At 46.3% G+C, this 23,283-nt stretch overlaps 1 protein-coding gene across 3 annotated transcripts in view; it reads right to left on the bottom strand.

The window, feature by feature from the left end:
- The window catches only part of MYO16 (myosin XVI), a 519,124-nt gene that overhangs the window by 193,893 nt on the left and 301,948 nt on the right, over window positions 1–23,283 (bottom strand). For all 3 annotated transcript variants that reach the window (XM_059892322.1, XM_025000169.2, XM_059892321.1), the window contains exons 17-20: window positions 8,392–8,503; window positions 5,569–5,686; window positions 4,726–4,797; window positions 3,440–3,581 (exon numbers count right to left, since the gene is read on the bottom strand). In XM_059892322.1, the coding sequence (XP_059748305.1) occupies window positions 3,440–3,581; window positions 4,726–4,797; window positions 5,569–5,686; window positions 8,392–8,503 (444 nt within the window). The remainder of the gene's footprint in view (window positions 1–3,439; window positions 3,582–4,725; window positions 4,798–5,568; window positions 5,687–8,391; window positions 8,504–23,283) is intronic.

The following is a 23,283-nucleotide window of genomic DNA, read 5'->3' as shown; positions in this document are numbered from 1 at the left end:
GGGAGAAGGCAATGGCAACCCAGTCCAGTACTCTTGCCTGGAGAATCCCATGGACGGAGGAGCCTGGTAGGCTGCAGTCCATGGGGTCGCTAAGAGTGGGACACGACTGAGCGCCTTCACTTCCACTTTTCACTTTCATGCATTGGAGAAGGAAATGGCAACCCACTCCAGTGTTCTTGCCTGGAGAATCCCAGGGACGGTGGCGCCTGGTGGGCTGCTGTCTCTGGGGTTGCACAGAGTCGGACACCACTGAAGCGACTTAGCAGCAGCAGATGCTTGAAACCAAGCAGAGTTCTCAGCACCAGGCGCTGACCAGAGGGGCCGGCTTGGAGACACGAGAACTCAGGATGGAAATGGGTCAGAGTGAACTGGAGGGTTTGGTATCTGGCGACATTTGGAGAGCTCTCCGAATTTTCTATGATTCACTGAAGTAATTAATCACAAATACTTACATGTTTATGTTTAGCTCAAATAAAATATCAAAAGAATGTAATATAAGCATTTTTAAGACTTCAAAGGCTCAGTGACAAACAAAAAAATCTCCATATGTATGCTTGAAACTCAGTTTATTTACTGTCTTATAATCTGCGTGCCAAATTGTGCTCTCCAAAAATGTGGGTTCCAGATCATGCAGATATAAAGGAATAAATGAATGAGTGAATGGAGCATGTCTTCATTGCTCCTCTACTGAGTTATCTCCAAAACATCACCTACTTATAACCTTCCATCTATCAATACTTACTGTTAAGGTACTTCTACGGTAAAAAGTGGGGGCTGTTCCACAGGTTATATTCCTCAGGTGTCCCCGTATATATAAACCACTTTATTCAGAACTCATGGTGAAAATGAGTAAAAATAAACTAGAGGTTTCTATATCTGAAGAAATTTCCCAAAGTTTCCACACCTTCTCTGCCTCCCCAAGACCCTCTAACTTACAGGTGCCTCTACAGTAGGCATGTTAATACCAAAACTCTGCTGATGATGTCGGTGCAGGGAAAAAACAAAAAAACTTAAAGTCTAACACTGGTAATTCAACCCTGGATATGAAATGCAGAGATTGGGAAATAGGTCCAGTTATGAGAGATGCAAAAATGTGTTATCATTTGAACATTTTCAAGTTATTATTGTCCATTATACCTTAGGAAGAATCTGTATCTCATTTCATAATCACAAGGATAATAAACCTATTTGGAACCAAGGTAGAAAAAGTAGAAATTTTTTAAATGTATAACCTTATAATACTGTGCCTACTCTACTATGATCCAGAAAATGAACTCAGCGTTCTAGGAACAAACATGTCATCTACTTAAATGTCACTTATTTTCCCTTTACAACCTGTTAGAGTACATCTTATTTATATTTATTCTCGCATATTTTACAAAAATTATATACTGTGATAAATATGTCCTATTAATATAAAGCGTGCCTGCCAATGTTAACCACAGGGAGATACAGATATATATAGATAATACAGATTTTCTGACATAATTACAACATTTTTAGCAAGTTGAGGACTCATGAACAATAAGTCTATCCCAAGTTTATCCAAGTTTTGAGACTTCTCTGTGGCTTAGGAAATGGTTCTGTAAATCTATAAGCTTTCCATGAACTTCAACAAATTAAAAATACTGCAAATACAACCTTTCTATGCATTATATTTGTATTGAAACTCAGGTTTGGGTGAGTCATGGGAGAAACAGAGAAGAAAAAAAAGGGGAGTTATGACTCAAATGAGAACACTGTCTTTTAGAAGTCAAACTTCTGATACACTAATTTATCTCTAATTTTCCAATAATCCCTGTCCCTATGCATTCACTTAGTAAATAAACACAGAGCTAAGACTTACATCATAACCCACACACTGACACAGTAGCCGTGCTCCCACGGAAAGGCAAATAAAGTGTTTTCCAAGGTTTGTGTTTTCCTATGTGTGCAGTCAAAAATCCAGACTTTCTGTCAGTTTTTCCAACTGTATAATCTAAGTCTCTATAAGATTTAAATGGCAAATGGAAATTTCCTAAAAGTTCTTACCTGCTGCTAAGTCATTTCAGTCGTGTCCGACTCTGTGCGACCCCATAGACGGCAGCCCACCAGGCTCCCCCATCTCTGGGATTCTCCAGGCAAGAACACTGGAGTGGGTTGCCATTTCCTTCTCCAATGCATGAAAGTGAAAAGTGAAAGTGAAGTCGCTCAGTCCTGTCCGACTCTTAGTGACCCCATGGACTGCAGCCTAGCAGGCTCCTCCGTCCGTGGGATTTTCCAGGCAAGAGTATTGGAGTGGGATGCAATTGCCTTCTCCAAAAGTTCTTACCTGCAGTGGGACTTAAATACATTAAGGGTTGCAATGTCAGCTTCAGCAGAACAGCCAACAATTGCATACAAGACACATTTGGTTGTCTTAGCCTACTTGTATTATCCTGTGAATCGTCTTCATATTTAAAGGGAAATCACAAAGTAACTGGTAGCAAGAAATAATGACAAAATCCAGAGTCCTCACCACATCCAAGATTACGGATTATCTGCTTAAATGCAGGTAACACTACAGTGACCCTCAAGTCACAGACCATATATGGAACATGCCGATCAGTGCTCTGGGTTTTTTTACGTGTATATTTTAGTGAGAATTTTAGTATGCCTTTGTCCTTGGAGTCTTCTGAGATGTCTGCGTGTGTTTAAGAACTTTCCTGATAATACAGGGCTGTGCTAATGTTTTCCGGGGACCCTCTAAAAGGAGCGGCTCTCAGGAGTTTGGTGAAGTCTGTATGGACAACAAAGAAACCCTCAGGACGCGGCGTTCAAAGACCAGCAGACGTGTAAAGACTCCTGGACGTGATTTCGCTTCCAGGGGCCTGCCCTGCCCAAGGTCATCATTAGTGATGAGAATACTGACAAAGCCTTCCATTGGCAAGGTGCCGAGGGGATCTGTCGTTTTTAGATGATCAAACAGCCCCGAAAAGCTGCTGCTTAAAGATGACCGAGGCCAGGAGTCAACGTGGTTACCATAGAGATGCTTCATCAAATAACCCCCCAAAAAGGAAGGAAACAGGAGGGATGACCGAGCTGAAACACGGCATCCCATCGGGTCTAGAGAGACACGGGCGTCTCAACAGCGGCAGGGCTGCAGATATGCTCAAACGGTCCTCGCCCCAGATGTACACGTTTCTTCATACTTCTGGGTGCTCAAAAGGCCGCGTATGGCTTCAGCCCAGAGAGAAGGCATTTGCATCTCTATGCACAAGACATGACTGATTAATTCACCTAGGGGAGTGGGTGGGGGGCTCAAATCCCTTAAAAAAATAGTCTCTGAAATCCTGAAAGTAGAATCACCTCACTAAAATGAAATGTTCTAGTGACACTGGACTAGGAAGCATCTTTAAGAGCATGCCTGGCTGAATCGCCCTGGCGGGAAGGACGCGTGAGAGGCGTCCATCACACCCACCTGCTGGGCTCCTCGTCACTGCGGAGGCGACAGTTCACCGCGTTCACCAGAAAGCTGAACAGACGACTGTACAGGGACTTGGCCAGAAGATCCCGGTAAAACTCAGCCATCGCCACGGTGTGCCGCCGTGTAGTCACCTCTCCTGGGAGAGCGAGGAGGGGAGAGTAAGTGAGCACGAGGCTGTTCCTCGTTCAGAAGCCAACAGAGCTGGGCTGTTTATCCCTCCACATCCGCGCACATCAGAAGACGCTACCAACATGCTGTGACTCTGACAAATGCAGCCCCTGCCAGTTATTACAAAAATACATATCGGTGATTTTGAGAAAAAAAAAAATAATCCAACGGAGGAGGAGCCCTCAAAACCACAATCCAGAGGCAGGCTGGTGAGGCAATGAGCTACAGTGAGTGAGGGAAGGACGTTTGGGGAAGTCCCTCTGTGCACACCGAGTGCAGACCCACACCACAGAGACGGCCTCGGGAGTGTCCACTCGTCAAGTCACGCCCGACTGTCTATGTGTGACCCCACGGACTGTAGCCCGCCAGGCTCCTCGTCCATGGGATATCCCAGGCAAGAATGCTGGAGTGGGCTGCCATTTCCTTCTCTAGGGGATCTTCCCAACCCAGGGATCGAATCTGCATCTCTTGTGTCTCCCGCATTGGCAGGCAGGTTCTTTACTATTGAGCTACTTGGGAAGCCCATGAGTTGAATGGCGTCAGAGTCTAATTCCCAGCATGCCATTTACGAGTGATTTGATGCTCAAGTTTATCTAGCCTCTTTGAATCTTAGTTTTCTCATTCACTAAAGTGGAAAGAGGAGGGGATGGTTGGATGGCATCACCGACTGGATGGACATGAGTTTGAGTAAGCTCCGGGAGTTGGTGATGGACAGGGAGGCCCGGTGTGCTGCAGTCCATGGGGCTGTAAAGAGTCGGACACGAATGAGCAACTGAACTGAAAATGGAAAGAATTAAATCCATGCCTTAGCAACGTGTGCCAACTAAAAAATCCAGTGCTTATGGCACCCGCTACAGCTCCCTTCAGTTCACAAGTGCCCAGGAGGCAGCAGCTCTTGTTCTGTCTGATGAAGCAGAGGGAAAACGGTGCTCGCCAAGGAGGAGGGCGGGCTGCTACCACGGCCACAGCCACAGCCGATGTTTTAATTGCACAAATCCTCTTGGGTTGATGACTTTATGTCTAAAATGCCCCATTACCTATAAAAACGCAGCTCATCAGAATGGTCTCTCAAAAGTTCACAAAGGTGGAAGGCAAAGTACAGGAAACCTTACCCTTAAAATACTGGATGTCGGTGGTTAAAGCAGATGCCAGCTCATCCGGAGATACCTGTAGCATTCCAGCCACTGAAATTAAAGCGGTGAGGAAAGCATCAAGTTACACACATGTTGACAGCGAGAACATGGCGTTTTATAGTTGGGAAGTGTGTACAGACCCATTCGAATATGTGTGTCTCAAAGAAATGGAGCTACCACTGAAATTGGCAAATTCAACTAGAGAAACGGCTTGATTAAAACGTCGAAGAGCTCCTGGGGCTCCGGCATTAAGCTGCTGCAGGAGTTTCCCCCTCCTCACCCTTACTAACGGCCCGGGATACTTTTTTCCCCAATTTCTGGCTAAATCACTTAGATATGGGGTAAAGATACCAGTAGTTACCACAACCATCATTGTCTGTTAAGGTTATTTTGAAAATAAAGCTGGGAGTGACTAACAAGGCCACTTCAAAGGAGAGAGGTTTTTGGCAAGATCTTTAAAGGGAAGTAATTATGTTCTGTTTAAATGTTTAGTTAATAACATGCCCTCCAAATATACAGGGTAGAGGGGTGGGGTGGAGAAAACTCAGAACGATATAAATAAGCCCAATTACGTGCCAGAGCAACAACACTGTTACTCAGGCGGGCAGCGTGGGGACATCAACGTGCATCTTATTAATTTACACGACCAGAAAGACAAAAGAAGAAAGCGGATCTTGGCTTGTTTTCCCCACCACCCTCCCTGAATCCCACTCTGGCAGAAAGTGGGGTGAGCCCCCTGACTTTTCTGTACTGTGTCTCCATCTACTGGCCAGCCTGGAGAACTGCACGTCAAGGCATCGACGGTCCATGAGTTCCACTGACCTTGTTCCAGGAGCTGGAGGTCAGACACCAGCGCGGAGTCGGCCTCGGAGACAGCGGTGAAGCCAACGTCGCCGAGGTGCAGCACGGCTGCCAGAATCACGCACAGGTTCTCCACCTCCTACGCGGGTGACCAACAGAGAAGATAAAGAGTGTTGCTTAGGAAGAAAAGATGCAGAGACCGATCCTTTGGAAAACCTCCAAGTAGGTTAAACAAAATGATGCGCGGCTGTGATTTTTTTCCGACTCAGAATGTCCCATAAGGGAACCACCGATCAATGGTGAAAATGGGCACGTCCCATTTAGGGCAAGCAATGTTAGCCTTAAAAATTCCCAATAATTCCTGGATTCCTAATTGGTACTTTGGGCAGGAAAAGCTCCTGCCGGAGAGAGTTTTTTCCTAAGAGCAATTCTCATTTGCTCATTTGCACGGTGTGGTCTCTGTGCCATCCGTGAATTTCGTGCTGAACTTCCAGCTTTCAGGACAAGTAGTTTTATTATTAACAGCTTTAAAATGAGCACATTGAGAAGGATAATGTGCCATTTTCAGGTATAATCCTCTCTGACTTCAGCGTTACTTAGACATGCTTTTGGTAGCCTCCAAATCACAAATTAGGGCCTCAGATTTTATTGATCTGTGCCTGTCTGAATAACCTTTTCCAAGCTCCTTAAGCTACCCAGCATCTCCCTCTTCTGTTTTTTAAATAAATCCAGTCGACAGCTCCCTCTCCCGTTTTTAAATAAATCCAGTAACTCCTCATTAAAGTTCCCAGTGCTCCAAAAGAGACACACTCCTGGACACAGACATGAAGACTTTGTTCCGTCATCAAGGTTCTTGCGGTTCCGTACCGTGATGGAGACAGAACGGTGAAAAGCAGCCCGAAGGTGAGTGACGGTGTGGGGATACTAACAAGCTGCTCTGCGAGCAGGGGGTGGTGGCTGCTGTCAAGGCATTGACAGCAATGCGGTGAGCCATCCCCCTGTTGTCTTGCTGGTGATGGAGGATCACCTTCATGGTCAGATCTCCCGGAACCACACTCACGAGTTCTGACTCAAGGGTCTTGCCAGCCCAGAAGTACCTTCCTCCCAGTCTAACTTGATCTTTTCCTGCTGATGGACTAAAACTGTCACCATCTCAGTCATACCTGAGGATCAAGACGATCACTTTTCGGTCTTGGCTTAATCGCATGAATTTCTTTAACCAAAAAGCTTGTTAAATGCCCTGTTTGGCCCCTTATGTGGAGGACATATTCTGTGTGCCCTGCCTTTGAAAATCAGTCATGGGTTTCTACAGCCCCGTTTCCAACGAGCTGATACTTGGTGGAATGATTCCTTACCCGCCTCTCTATCTCAGTTTCCTGTAAGTGAGTAGAGATTGCAGACATAAATGGAGGAAGGGAAAAGAAGTAACAACAGCAAAAAAAAAAAAAAAGTAGCAAATGCAAAGACTGAAGAGTGCGAGTGGCAGGAGTTCGGGAAAGAGAGAAACAGGGGGATGGACAGAGAGAGCAGCAGAGAGCAAACGCCACATGGCCGCTCGCTCCTAGGATTCCAGTCCCTGATTGGAGATGGACAGAGAGAGCAGCAGAGAGCAAAACGCCACACGGTCGCTCGCTCCTAGGATTCCAGTCCCTGAATGCAGTGAGGCTGGCGTGGACCATCCACTGAGGGGGAGCCCCCACCTCCTACCCCTCCCTTGCTGTCACCCTGCAACCCCTTCCACCCCTTGCTGCCCCATGAGCCGAGGGGAAAGACAGGGACCCAAATCGATCAATGTATACTTAGTTTAAGAAAAAAAAACTAAATCTGTCACTAAATCTTGGCTCATGAACTACAGGCATACCAGTTACCCATGCAGTCTTATGTTGATTGCTAATGAGGAATTAGCTGTCATTTAAAGTGACCCCATACTGAATGTCGGGGACACAGAGATGATGCATAGGAAAAGGAGATTTGTGGGAATTTCCGAGGTCTTGGTGGCTCAGTGGTAAAGAATCTGCCTGCCAAAGCAGGAGACACAGGTTCGCTCTCTGGGTCGGGAAGATCCCCTGGAAGAGGAAATGGCCACCCACTCCAGGATTCTTGCCTGGAGAATCCCATGGACAGGGGAGCCTGGGGGGCTACAGTCCATGGGGTCGCACACAGTCGAACCCGACTGAAATGGCTGAGCACACTTCACATCTCTTGTTCTCTAGACCTGTGTTATTCAATTCAGTGAACACTAACCATGCAAGACCGTGTCAGTTTAAACTAATAAGAATTTTTTTAAAAAAGTTAAAAATCCATGTCCTCAATCTACCTCAGCCTCCTCTACCGTGCCCGGCAACCCCAAGTGGCCAGTGACTGCCATACTGTAGGTGAAATCTGGAGCATTTCTGAGATCACGGAAATTTCCATTGTGTATCAGCGGGCGTATGCACTTTAAATAGTACGTTTCAGCTTTAGAGGTATTTGATAATTCTTTAAGAATTAAAAAAAAAAGCACAGCATTCAAGAATATAGTTTAATCGAGTGATTAGATTACTCTCTCAAGTGGTACTTGGAAGCAGACAGTCCCTTCTGTCTGCCATTTTTCTGGAGTCAGCCAGTGCCCAGTTCTTATCTGTTTTGCTCATGTGGTCCCCGTGGGAAAAGGTCTCAAGCGCCTTCTTGAAGACGGCAGCCCATCTTCACGGTACCCTGTGGCCCTGGGCGTGATGTTTGCTCACGGCTCTCTCCCACTAGCATGCAAGCTCCACGAGGCAGAGGAATGTTTCTGAATGAATAACTTTTACAAACTAGCAGAGGGTTGATTTCCTCAGTGGAATATTTAACCGCATGACTCACCAAGTTACTGAAGCCAATTACATTGAGGGCTTGTTTCAAAACAGCAAATTTCTCCCTGTTCAGAGAATGCTCTGCTGCTGATATATCTTCTCTAAGGGTCTGGCGCAAATACCTGTGAGGAGGAAAAGCACACAGTTTTATGGCTTGGCTTGTCAACAAACCCCAGCGGTGAAGTCACTTCAGCCATGTCTGGTCTCCAGAATAATGGACATCACCTGGACACTGTGTCCCTGTGGTATTTATACGGCTTTGGTCCCTAAGAGCACATGCTGTTTCCGGAAGCAAGGAAGGAAGGTTCTTGTTGTACTAGAACATATTTACACTGCTTTCCTTGGTTCTCACTTGAGTGGCTCCCCTCCTCAGAGAAGGTCATGAGTACTTTGTGTATTTCATATAGAAATCTAGCAGATTCTACCGCATGCTTTGTAATTCATATTTGTAGTCAAGATTTTAAACTGAGAGCAATCTACGATTTCTTCTCATCAATATCTTTTAATTACGAGGTGGATGATTAATTCATGGATTTATTCCTTTCATTCAAAAAGCACAAAAAGGAAAAAAGAAGTTGACAGTGTTAATTGTTTAGTCGTGTCTGACTCTTTGCGACAGCATGGAGTGTAGCCCACTAGGCTCCTCTGTCCATGAGATTCTCCAGGCAAGAACACTGGAGTGAGTTGCCATTTCCTTCTCCAGGGGATCTTCCCGACCCAGGGATCGAACCCAGTCCTCCCACGTTGCAGGCAGATGCTTTACCGTCTGAGCCACCAGGGTAGCCCTAAGCACAAAGGACTCGCGCACCAAATACACAACACTAACCCTTGAGGATACAAAGAGCTTATCCTTGGAGGCCCAAGAGCACACACGGTGTGTCCACAGGCAGAGACAAGGGAAAAACATGGCTGGGATGCAACACGGAAGCAGAGTAACAGAGAAGGCCTCGGCCTGTTTGCAGAGTGCAGAAAGGGAACCAGGGGAAAGGCTGCAGGCCAGGACGAGGCTTCGGTTTCAAGAGCTGACGTTTGAGTGAGGATCGCCCAGGCAAATCCGAGATCCAGGGTGATCCTCAGAATAACTGGCACCACGCGCGAAGGCGCACAGGCAGGATCATATGTGATGTGTGTGTTGGAAACTTGCGTTGTTCGGCACAGTTGGAGCCTCTGGGGAGGGGGCGGAGGGTGATGAGGCCAGACAAGGAGCCAGGGCCCCGTGTGTCCTGCAGAAGAGTCTCCATGGTGGCGTGGAAGTGAGGCTGTGCCCAGGGTCTTGAAGCCAAGAAAGACTGGCGGTTCAGCAGGGATTTCCCCGCAGCCAGTGAGGTGGCCTGGAATTAGCACTCAGCAGCTGTAGTAGTTCAGTCGCTCAGTCGCGTGTGACTCTTTGCAGCCCCAGGGACTGCAGCCCACCAGGCTCCTCTGTCCATGGGACTCTCCAGGCAAGAATAATGGAGTGGGTTGCCATGCCCTTCTCCAGGGGATCTTCCCAACCTGGATCTCCTGCATTGCAGGCAGATTCTTCACCGACTGAGCTACGAGGAAGGCCTGGGAAGAGATGAGGCAAAGAAATGAGCCGGCAGGTCTAGGGAGAGACCAGCAGTGAAGAGAAGTGGAGGAGATGGAGAGGCAGGTGGGCGAGAGGAGGGCTGGCTGTTCACGGGGTCCGTGGGGGCGACGTGTCGATGGCGCTTTGTAAGTTTCTGTGTGGGGAAGTGGGGTGGAGTGGGCCTCAGCAGTCGGGGGGCATCTCGAGAGGAGGAGTGTGTTCTTGAGAGAGGGAGACAGAGTTTATCATGGCTGTGTTTGTTCACTTTGAATTACTTGCTAGAAGTTCATGTGGTGTTCCAAGAAATAATCGGCTAGAAGGATCTGAAATTCAGAAAAGTCCAGAAAATAAGCCCTGGAAGTCATCAACACGAAGACGACTAAAATCGCGGGAGTGGATGAGCGCCCTGCAAAGAAGGTGCCCACATTTTACGGATGAAGACAGAGCTGATGAGAAGAGACCGTAGGGGCAAGGGGAGGGGGTGACAGCAGGCAGGTGCAGACTCTGTCGGTGTCGACGAGGGGTCTAAAAGGCCTTCTCTGCCCTTGACCTTGGCTGGGATGGGGGTCAAAGTGAAACAGCCCACCAGATGGGGTGGGGAGTGGGGAGACATCAGGAGGCTTCTATGGTGAGGCAGAAGCACATTAAGACTGGAGGAAACGAAAAGACAGAGGAGGAAGGAGAGGGTCTGGACTCGGTGCCCCTCGGCCCAGTGGAAGGATGCTGCCCTCCCCATATTTGGGTCAGGCGATGAATACCGGCCAGTGGCTGGACATCTCAGGGAGTAGAGGGACCCCTGCTTATGGCCTCAGTTTCTCTAGGACGGAACGTAGATGATGAGGCAAAGCGGATTTGAGGAATGGGCTGAGAATCTAAGACACTGACTGTGGACAAGGGACACTGTGGTCAAGCAGAGGGCTTCCCAGGTGGCGCTAGTGGTAAAGAACCCACCTGCCAATGCAGGAGACACAGGAGAGGTGGGTTCGATCCCTGGGTGAGGAAAGTCCCCTGGAGGAGGGAATGGCAACCCACTCCAGTATTCTTGCCTGGGAAACCCATGGACAGAGGAGCCCAATGGGCTACAGTTCATAGGGCCACAGAGAGTCAGATATGACCGAAGTGACTCAGTAGGCATGGAGCCAAGCAGGGAGACATGGGAGGTTTAGTGAAGCAGCTGAGGACCCCGGGGAGCTGCTGGTCAGCTTCAGCGGGGCTCTCTCTTTCTCCGAGGATAGGTGAGCTGGGGGTTGGGGTCTCGCACCAAAAGGAAAAGGTCACGGGCTACCATGCTAGCAAGGGGTTGAGTTAGGATGGTCAGAGCCGTCTGGCCTAAAATTCACAAAATTCTAGAAGCTGTAACCAGTCTTAATTCTTCCTGTTCTTACAGAAGTTTTCCATCCATCTTTGCTGGTGTCATCTTTTCTTTTCTGCTTGTAGCATAGGATAGAATTCCATTCAGAGTGGTTATTTGACATCTTGTAAAGAACAATTAGCTCTCATTAACATTACAGAGTCAAATATGCAAAACATCACGGTTCCTTTCCACATTCTTGCAAGTTAATCAGTTAATGAACTCCACCTATGTAGAATTCAGTATTTCTTTATACCTCAGCATCTCCCACTTCGTGTGTCTTTATGGTGGGGATTTACGGCAGCTCTGACCTACTCCATGAAGCAGTTAAATTCTGGGCAGAAGGAACCATTGGAGTTAATCTGGGTAATTTAGACAGGGCTATTAAATCTGTGAGAAACCAGATCAAAATTGGGGGTTTTCCAGGGCAGCTGACCTGATGGCAGGAATGATGCTTGAAGACTGTCTGTGTTTTCCTCGATAATCAGAAAACTTGTTGGTATGAGGACAATGCAAAAAAAAAAAAACTAGATTTCAATGTCTTCTATACAAACTTTACAATCCTTCTACTTTTCAGTAAGGCCAAGGTTGATTTCACTAGAAATACAGGTCTTTACTTAACAGCCAAACTCTATCTTAAAGTGGGAAGGTGAGTATCAGGAAAAAAAAAAAAAATCAAATGTCTACATTTTAGACATTAAAAGCACGTTTTTTCCCTTTGAAATCATTTAATAATGAAACCGCACATACGGCAGGAGCTAGAGCAGCTCCAGGAGACGGTGACGGACAGGGAAGCCGGTGGGCTGCAGTCCACGGGGTCACAAGAGTCGGCACGACCGAGCAAGGGAACAAGGTCACACAGGCAGGAAAATCCTGGAGAAGTACGCCTGGCAGAACACTGCGACCAAGAACGCAGCAGAGCTCTGTCTGACCCTTTCTGATGGCATTTTAAACTTTTATTGTCCATAAAATGGAATAAAAGTAGGTTAAATGTGAAATTAAAAAAAATTCATTTCTCCTTCATGATGACTTTATGTTAATTAAACACGACACTATGTGTGATATGCTTTCTAAACTCAGATCGCAAGGTACACATAGAATAGGAGTATTTCCTGGAAAAAAATGTATCTTGCATGTGTGGAGAGCTTTTTCAGTGTGCTCGGTCATTAATGAACCTCTTTAATAAGATACATAACTAAGTCAAACGAAATACGGAACATTTTGAGAAATTACAACACACGCTATTAAGCATGTAGAATATTTTAAACTGTAAAATACACTTGTCTGTTCGCCAATAGATAAAAGTAATAAACAGATAAAGAGATCAAAATGTTCACTCCTGATCATTTTCTCCCCCAGCGTGAGTCACTTGAAGGTTGACAATCACATGTGTGTTTCCACGCGGTTTTAACACATGAACAGAGGCAGGAATGACCGTGGGCCACGGCTGACTGACGTCCCTGGAGACGAGCCAGGCTGCGTTGATGCTTTCCCCCAATCTCAACACCGTGGCTGAGACCCACCCGGACGAATCTGTGCAAGTGTTTCGTCTGATAGCTTCGGACTCTGTCACCTATCCATTGACGGTCCCACACATCAACGACAGGTTGGCAGGTGCCAAGAGCACTTGTCGGCAACTGAACAGCAACGACCACAAGGGCCTCTGCCCTCTGCCTCTGCGGAGATCGGACCCTGTACTGCTGCAGCTGCGCACCTTCGACACCCCCGCGGGGAATTCAGGGAGGAGAGGGAGGCACTCTGTGCTCCAAGGAAACTGGTGGAAGACGTCTTCAGATGGATAGATGTTTTCAGGAACTGATTTTGTGATCCTAATCCTCGCATCTCCTCAGATGTTGAAGCACACTGAATCCCTTTGTGGTGACATCAGCTCCTCGTGACTAGCAGAAAAGTTTTTGTAAAGTAGGCGCTTGATTGCATTGAGCTCCCCCTTCAGCAAAATCTCATATTTGGACCTTCCCCAGTGCCTCTCTGGAGCAGCCTCTCAGAGTGAGCTGTGGTGCTCTCTCCCCAACTGGAGTCCTCATTTTGCACAAAATAATAACTCACAGCTCACGCTGTGCATCGTTTTTAGTTGACACACAATTCCCAGTATTCAGATCTTAGAATATCAATCTTCAGGGTCTTTCATGGCATCTTTTATGTCTTGAAAGCCATATACTTATAGCTCAAACAGTCTGCTTGTATCATCTCCTCTTAGCTCATACAGAACTTGGAACAGTAGCATTTGGCAACGCGGACATGTCTGACCAGAGACAGAAACATCAGCAATGTGTCATTTGTGGAATCAGGAACCGTTGCTGTTTTATTTTCAAAAGGTGGACAGACCAGGGGACGCTCCGGGTGTTGTCCCGCCACAGAGCAGAAGACAGTAACGTGGGCTGGGCCGTGTTAAAAACAGTTGGTGGGTTAATACTCTGATTAACTGGACTCAAAAGGAAAGGTGGTGAGAACTGAAAACACATGTCAGACACTTCACTGGAGGTTCCAGAAGCACTTCCATTCGTCTTCAGATTGATCCTGAAAAGCAGACCTATCCTTGTGCCCATTTGTGATATGAGGGAACTGAAGCGCGTTTAAGATTTCCAAGCCCGCACCTGGCCGACGGACAGCACCCTCTGTGCCTCTCAGCCCTCCTGCGAGGGGCTGGGAGGAGAGGAGAGGCTGAACAGCACCACAAGGTACCTTCCTCAAGTTTCAACTGGGCTTAAAAATGTGGGCGAAGGAAAATGAGACGTGGAATTACTATTACACACGGATGGGTTTTAAACAGAATGCAAAGTCTTAACGAGGTTTTAAGATTCCACAGCATAGTTTATGATTATTCGATTGTGTCTCAACTCTATATGGTATTACAGGAACAAAATGGAGTAGCTGGTAACTGAGCAGGACCCCATGGGACCTTCCAGGGACAGACGCCCCTGAACCTCCACTGCCTCTTGTTTGTGGGCAAGTTTAGCTCCCTAGATCTTCCCCACGTTCCAAAGAATAAACTTAATCAGAGAAATGAGAACATGCAGAAACAGAGGAAAGCAGTCAAGTAAGACAAAATTATAATACCTTGATCGTTACGCAAAGAGTGCCAGAGAACTGATGCCTTCGAACTGTGGTGCTGGAGAAGACTCTGGAGAGGCCCTTGGACAGCAAAGATCAAACCAGTCAATCTTAAAGGAAATCTACCCCGAATAATTATTGGGATCACTGATGCTAGAGTTGAAGCTCCAGTATTTTGGTCACCTGATGTGACGAGCTGACTCATTGGAAAAGACCCTGATGCTGGGAAAGATTGGGGGCAGGAGGAGAAGGGGGCGACAGAGGATGAGATGGCTGGATGGCATCACTGACTCGATGGACATGAGTTTGAGCTACTCCAGCAGATAGTGAAGGACAAGGAAGTCTGGCATGCTGCAGTCCATGGGGTTGAGAAGAGTTGGACACGACTTAGCAACTGAACACAATAATCATTAAACAATGATTAATGATTAAACAAAGTCAAGGACCTTTAGTTCCTCCTGAAGAGCTATAGACATTATTCTTTAGCCATGTCCTTGAGCTGTTTTGCAGATACTGAAACCCCCACCAGTTGGGAGAAGTAAACTATATTTTTCCCTCAACAACTATATTCTATTCTATATATAGACCCCAGACAGGTTGAAACCAGAAGGTTGATGACATTGGCTCCTGATCACTTCACCACCAACCAATCAGAAGACTGTCTGTGAGCTGATCACACACCCTGCAGCCCTCTAGCTCACTCAGTCTTAAAAAGCCGTTCCCTGGAAATCACTGGGGAATTTGGATCCAGTGAGCTTTAGCTGCCTGGACGCTAATGGGATGTAGCAATGGCTATTTCAGTCACACTCCTGTGACTGGATGAACTCATTTCCTAGTTCCAGGAAAGAGTTTTGTTTGTTTGGGGTAGGCTCCTTGGGTATCTCCCCTCTCCTTTGTTGCTTTTTATACAAAACATGATGGTGATTTATTCCGAACAACTAAGTTTATAAATCTCATTTTTGAAGATCAGGATGAGAAAAGCACATCTGTACCAAAGAAACAAATGACTTTGTTTTCACTCACATTAAAAATAATGGCAAAGCAGGTGACTAGGTGTTAAACTGAAAGGCACAAAATCCCACTCGGCTCTGAAGGTTTTCATTACAAGTTAAATTTAAGGTAAGCCAGTAACAAGAAATGTTGACTTATGCTATTTCTAATCAACTGTTCCATGGTTCCAATCTGTTGACTGTCGCGACAACGAACAGTATTCCAGGAACGCATCTTCTAAGGTGGGGCAGAAATCTTGCTTGTGTCTGTGGTGTGCATATGCCTGTGAGTGTGTGAGTGAAGGGGGTGTGTGTGTGTGTATTGATAACTTTTGCTTTGCCATAAAGGGACACAGATTCTGGAATACACTTCCTATGGGTAGAGGGGCAAATTAAAATTGCTAATCCCCCAGGGTATGGCACCGCTGAGACAAGGGGGACGGAATTCAAGGTGGCAGCGATTTGATCCGAGTATCAAACAACGACCTTTTGCAAAAGAAGAATTTCAAGGGCGTGGTACCCCCCGGGGCACCTGCACCTCCCTTCTCAGAGCCCAGCCCGACACAGCACAGCTGTGAACTTGCAACTGGTGGGTGAATGAGTCCTGCAGACGTGATGTGCGGCATTGTGAATCAGTCTACCAAGGCGTACTATATGCGTCCAAGTTCTGCTAAACCTTAATAGTTATCCCCACAAAAAAGAAATGACAATTACGGGAGGTGACGGAGGTGCTAAATAGCACTAGAGCACATCCTATGTCAGTGTGTAAACGTGTCAAACCAACACGTTGTCCAGCTTCAACCGGCACAGCGGTGTTAGTCTCAGTCACGCCTGGCTCTTTGCAGCCCCATGGACTGTAGCCCGCCAGGCTCCTCTGTTCATGGGATTTTCCAGGCAAGAATACCGGAGTGGGTTGCCATGCCCTCCTCCAGGGGACTTTCCTGACCGAGGGATTGGACCTGGGTCTCCTACCCTGCAGGCAGATTCTTTACTGCCTGAGCCACCAGGGAAGCCCAAGCTCACCACACAAAGCTGTATGTCAATTACATCTCAAAAATTAACTGACTTGATTTAAAAACACAAGAACAAACAGAAACAGCCACCCTGGCCATGCTCATCAGGCCTCTTGGTTCAGCAGACGGGGGACGGCTCTCCTATGCCCACACGAGTGCCCAGCACAGATGGGGAGAGCAGCCTCCAGTGGAAACGCTGTAACGGGGGTCCCTCCTTCAAACCACGTGCCTGCCCCTTCACCAGGGGCTCACAGACCACAGACGGCGATTTTTTGCTGGTGTTTGATCTGCCGCAGAAACAACAGAAGAACAATGTCTTCTGACCGTGGGCAAAGCTGCCTTCTACTTGGGGAAGTTTAATATGTAAGCAGAAACCAGATAAGGCCCAAACCAGACAGTCGGCATCAACAAAGACAGCCCTGTTTACCAGCTGACGGAGGAAGATGGCAGCACGCTCCTTCCTGCTCCCCCACCCCCACCCTGCTCCTCAAAGGAAATTCTTTTCTTGACTGTTTTAAAACAATCTGGAAAGTATTAACCAATTTTAAATCCCCCCTCCATGGAATATGAATAAGATTTTTTTTTTTTAATTAACCGCAGGTTCAGATCCATAAATCTCCCCCAATGAAAATGTTAATCTATTAGCCGCAAACTGTTTTGTTTGGAGAGAGGAAACCCTGCCCGTGGTCCTAGGAGAAGAACAGAATCCGTTTAATAAATTACGCATTCAGAATGACTTCGGGTCTTGTGACATTCCCGGAATAGTTTGTCCATATTTTTCTCATCAGTCAGAATATTTCTGCAAAACATCTGGTGGGACAAACTCTAAACTCTCACCATCTTTCCAACGGGGGTGGGGGTGCGAGCGGTTGGTGCGTCTCATAAAGTCGTTTAGTTCTTGAACACAGAGGTGGAGACGCGAGAACAGAGCAGCTGCCTCCAGCACAAAGGGTCCAGGACACGGATCTGGGGGTCGAACCCCAGGCTGCACTCTGTCCCCAGCCCTCTGTCTGGACGGGACTCCTCCTTGCCAGCGGAAGGGGCGTCCTTTCCTCCTCACAGACATAGAGGACCAGCAGTGATTACATGGATGACTCAGTGAAATGGGAAGAAAGGGACATTTTCGCTCAGAGCCAGGGTCAGGGTCTGGCCTTTATGAACCTGTTTAACTCGCCAAGGCCTGGGGGAGCTGAGTCTGCTGGGTGGAGTAGGGGGGCTCCATACTTCCCCCAAGTCCAGGTCACAGCAGACCAGCTCAGGTTCTGCACGTGGGGAGGGGCAGCAGGTACGTCTGTATTCATCTGGCTCCGTCCAGGCTGAGCAGGTGCAGAAGTCCTCCTCGGGAAATCTCACCAAAAAGCTTTGTGTAGGGTCATACCCACAACACTGTGGTGAAGGATAACTCAGACCTACCCTGGGGTTTGAAATCCTGACTGAGGTTGACACCTGCATGGGAACGCCGGTCATCTGCAAGTGTTCCAGAAGGTGACAGTCCCGCTCATGAGCGTGTAGGGATGGTTACTGCTGATGCAGGGATTCCAGCACTGGGACCCGCTGTGGACTTGCACGGGTGTTTGTGCAAGCTTATCTGTGTGACAGTGCCACGCTGATGGCTGCTGTGGTTCAGCCGCTCAGTCGTGTCCAGCTGTGCGACCCCACAGACTGCAGCTCGCCAGGCTTCCCTGTCCTCCACCATCTCCCAGACTTTGCTCAAACTCATGTCCATCGAGTCGGTGATGCCCTCCAACCATCTCATCCTCTGTCGTCCCCTTCTCCTCCTGCCTTCTATCTTTCCCAGCATCATGGTCTTCTCCAATCAGTCAGTTCTTCGCATCAGATGGCCAAAGTATTAGAGCCTCAGCTTCAGCACCAGTCCTGCCAATGAATAGTCAGGACTGATCTCCTTTAGGATGGACTGGTTGGATCTCCTTGCTCAAGACTCAAGGGTCTTCTCCAGCACCACAGTTCAAAAGCATCAATTCTTTGGTGTTCAGTCTTCGTTATGGTCCAACTCTCAAATCCATACATGACCAGTGGAAAAACCATGCTGCTGCTGCCGCTAAGTTGCTTCAGTCGTGTCTGACTCTGTGTGACCCCATGGACTGCAGCCCATCTAGGCTCCCCCGTCCCTGGGATTTTCCAGGCAAGAACACTGGAGTGGGTTGCCATTTCCTTCTCCAATGCATGAAAGTGAAAAGTGAAAGTGAAGTCGCTCAGTCGTGTCTGACTCTGAGCGACCCCATGGACTGCAGCCCACCAGGCTCCTCCGTCCATGGGATTCTCCAGGGCAGAGTACTGGAGTGGGGTGCCATTGCCTTCTCCGTGTAAAAACCATAGCTTTGACTATAAGGACCTTTGTCAGCAAAGAGACCACCACAGGCGAGTCTTTGAATCCCACCAGGGGGAGCATGCCAAGGAGCCGTCCCTCTGGACTGAAGAGCCTGAGTGTACAGGCGAGTCCCCCAACAGATCAACCTTCCCAAGTCTTACTGGCCTCATGTCAACTCTCTACTCAGCTGAAACTTTCCCCTAATGACAGCCTCGTGCGTGTTTTCCAGCCTCCCCACAACACTGCTCTGCTCATCAACCCCTCCCTCTGTCCTGTTCCTGGGGGCCCCACAGGAGCTGGCCACCAGGCACCGTGACATTGACCATCTGCGCTTGGGAGCAGCCACCCCGATTCTCTTCCAGCCACACCATGCGCCCAGGAAGATTCATGGAACAAAAAGGCTGACCCTCCCAAAGGTAAGAGGGGTCTCCTCGCCCCACTGTCTTCAACCAGGACACTATCTTCTCGTCTCTACAGACCGGATCTGAAACACCAGCTTTTCTTGGGTCTTGAGCCTGAGTGCTTTTGCATTGGAGCTCAAGCCACTGCCTCTCCTGGGGCTTTAGCTCACCCTCGCAGCACTGGGGACTCCTCAGCCTCCATGTCTGTGTGAACTCAATCAGGTATATATATGTGAGCTCCCCTGGGCTCAGCGATAACGAATCCAATGCCAATGCGGATGTGGGTTTGATTCCCAGGTTGGGAAGACCCTCTGGTGAAGGAAATGGCAACCCATTCCAGTATTTCTGCCTGGGGAATCCCATGGACAGAGGAGCCTGGCAGGCTACAGTCCACGGGGTTTCAAAAGAGGCAGACACAACTTAGTGACTAAACAACAAATATATATGTGTGTGTGTGTATATATATATGTATGTGTATATATATACACACACGTATATACATGTCTATTACATATACACACAGACATATATAATATACATAAAGAAATTTATTCTTCCCCACTTTATTCACACATTAACACACTTAAATAGTAAATAGTTTTCATTTAACATCTACAACTTATAGGTCATCAATTTGACTCTTTTTGGATAGAGATCATGACAACCATGTTCCTGATTCAGATTCTTATAAAATCTAACTCAGTACTGACTGTAAGATTGTTTCCACACACACCTGAACATTTCCATGTGTCTTTGGGTTTTCAGATACACCTGCTTGGCTCTGTTTATACCCCGCAGGTTTCCAACATGCCTGTGAGAGGCCATAGGTAACTGGTTGATACATAAGCAGTGAACAGAAACTCCACTTTTTTCTTTGATTAAAGGTTGGCAAAAGTAAGAGAGAAATCGAGACCATAAAACTCAATCCTTCTTTCATCAGAAAAAAAACCCAAACAAAGAAAACCCCAGTGATACTACAGTGAAGAATTTCTCTGGGAAATGTTCTAGTGAAAAGGAGCTTCGGGTAAGAGAGACAGACATGCACGTACATGATCAGAGGTGATGCATCCGCTTTGAATTCTTCAAGGAAGGGCCGAAGGGAGGACTGAGAAAGCGGATGGGAGGGGAGACTGAGAAAACAGGACACTTCTAAACAGAAAAAGAGCTCACTTCATCAGTTTGCTGGCCTTTCTGGATAACGTAAGTAGACAAATAGCACCCTTTCTGGAAAACAGTGCACGTCCAGAGCAGGCAGAAAGACACCCACCCGTGGGCAGAAGCTCACTGCCCTGGCATCAGAACAGCGTCCATGCTAGCGGGTCTCTGTCATCTGAATAAGAAACACCAGGCTCTCCTTTTCAGCAAGCTGGGATTTTTGTAAAGAAGTTAAAATGAGTAAGGTCAAAATATGCTACGTCCGTAACTTTCATGAAGATTTAAAAATAAAGTTCAGGAAAATCTCAACCACAATGCCTTCTTAAAATGCAGGTAATGCATTAAAAAGTAATCTTGCCCACGGCTAAGTGTGCAACCAGAAGATTTCAGATGTGAAATACTAGAACTGGTTATCCCAGGAGAGATTCATAAATTAAACTAAATATCCCAGTTTTTCTTTCTGATAAATACCAATTCTCACTGAAAAGCTAAATAAAATTGTTCACACACAAATACTCCTGTACTCATAACTGATCCTAATGATGTCTAGAAAAGGGGATGGGGAATGAGATGTCTAGTCCGAGCCCTACTATTCTATTGTACTTTTTTGCTCTTAGTTTTGAATATTTTCTAGCAAAATACTTTTGTTGAACCTGTCCTTGTGATTACAAATGTGCTACACATTTTCAATAAAAGAATACATTATATAAAAATACAGTATAATATTATAACACAGAATTTAAAAAATCAGAGCCAAGATCATCTAAAGGAAAAATGATTGGAATTGAGTCCTTAGCACTCAACATGAAATGTTAACATATTCTCAGTTCAGTTCAAAACTTCTCTGAACTACTGCAATATTTCCACCTGAATGCTAAACTTGAACTACTTATTAGTAACAACAAAACACTATTCCCGAAACAACCGAGTTCAACCAAGTGCTCGAGTAAGTCCAGACAAGTGATCGCTGTGAGCTCCCCAATGTTGCACTGTGTTTCTAGGTCAAAATCCTTCTATGTGAGAAAAGAACATTTGCAGAAAAGGCCCAGGCATGTTGCCTAACTGCCATTATTCCCTGACACTTAAAAATTAACTGAAAGTCAAAAGTTCTGAAAACATTATTATTGATGGTGAGAATGACATGCTTTATCTCTTTATCTCCAGATGCAATAGCCTAATTGTGATATGTCAATACTAGAAATCCAGGAAGTTACACAAGAATATTAAAAAGCCACCAGTTATGCCGAGAGGTGTAGAATAAGTAAAAAAAAGTTCAAAACTAGTTTTTCCAAAGAAGGATGCTGGAACCTTCAAAGCCAGTAGGCATGGCTGTTTTCCATGCCTACATATGTTCATCCATCTAGAGCAATAGTAAACATTCTGCTTCAGCTTTCCTCTCCAGTGCTGAGGAAATGAAATGATGCTGTGACCTAGCAGCAATCAGGTCTTCAACTATTACTCTTCAACTATTACTACTACCATCACTGTAGTATCATTCTTTGTAGAAATAATGATAGTTTTCTAAACCAATTCTACACTTGAAAATGTTAATAAGTAACACTTAAAGAGAAATATGATGAAGCTCAGATACACCTTCCCTATCAGATTTAAATTTTCATATGTACAAAACTGCACATTTCCTTAGAAATAAATTTAAATGGATTTTGGGTACTGTGGATTCTTTAAACATTCTGCTGCTGCTGCTGCTAAGTTGCTTCAGTCCTGTCTGACTCTGTGCGACCCCACAGACGGCAGCCCACCAGGCTCCCCTGTCCCTGGGATTCTCCAGGCAAGAACACTGGAGTGGGTTGCCATTTCCTTCTCCAATGCATGAAAGTGAAAAGTGAAAGGGAAGTCGCTCAGCCGTGTCCAACTCTTAGCAACCCCATGGACTGCAGCCTAGCAGGCTCCTCCATCCGTGGGATTTTCCAGGCAAGAGTACTGGAGTGGGGTGCCATTGCCTTCTCCTTTAAACATTCTAGAAACATTATAAACATTCTCTGGTGTCTTCTTCCTGCCCAATCTGCTGCTTCTAACAACTTTAGTCTTTATATTTCAGGTGTGAAATATAAAGAGAGTTAACCCTTCAAAGAGTTAACCCTAACGCTCAAATTTTTTTGAAAATAAAAGGCTCTAAAACTAGGAAGATTTAAATCAGTAGGTATTCCATTCTGATTTGTTAGAAGACATACAACTTAAAATTGAGGGGCGGGGTGGGGGGGGACGGTAAGGCAGAATTAAATTATGGTTTCCCAGGTGGCTCAGCGGTAAAGAATCAGCCTGCCAATGCAGGAGATGCGAGTTCAATCCCGGGTCAGGAAGATCCCTGGAGAAGGACATGGCAACCTACTCTAGTATTTCTTGCCTGGGAAAGTCCATGAATAGAGCAGCCTGGCAGGCTGCAGTCCATGGGATTGTAAAAGAGTCAGATACAACTTAGTGACTAAAGAACAAGAGGATTAACTTACACAAATTAACTAATAAAAGTTAAAAACCATAGCTGTCATTATTAAAAAAAAAATGAGGGTGATCACTGCCTATTTCCCTGCAGTGATGATTTTAGGAAAGCTTTATTTGAAAATCAGGTGGCATGGCCTCTTTCGGTCTTTCTTTTTTCTTTCTCTTTTTCCTCTCCTCTCCAGGAGTGATGTTCCTGTCCCAAGCACAGTGGTAACAGAGGAGGTGGAGTACAAAGAAAAAACATCTAGCATTAATGTTTCATCTGTTCTGCGCTTTGTTTTCCTTCCTCTGGCTTCTAACCTTAATCAGCTGATTTGCTCACAGCTCTAAATTTCCTTCTCACTTCCCACTAATCTCCGTTTTCAGATAAGCAATCTCTTCCTGCTGAAATTGAAAAGCTTCCACTAAATGGAATCAATCACACTATCAGCCAAAGAGAAATCAAGATCCATTTGAAAAGGTCAGATAAAGTAGGACATTTACAATGTTGATGATGCTACATTTAAACAAGTGCACTGCATCCTTATAATGACCTAGTTCAGGAAATTGCTGTGAAGTTTAATGATATGTTACTAAGTTACAC

This window comes from Bos taurus, chromosome 12, assembly GCF_002263795.3.
Source record: "Bos taurus isolate L1 Dominette 01449 registration number 42190680 breed Hereford chromosome 12, ARS-UCD2.0, whole genome shotgun sequence".
NCBI classification, from domain to species: Eukaryota; Metazoa; Chordata; class Mammalia; order Artiodactyla; family Bovidae; genus Bos; species Bos taurus.
The sequence above is the reverse complement of the archived record's forward strand: the minus strand, read 5'-3'. Positions and strand labels throughout refer to the sequence as shown.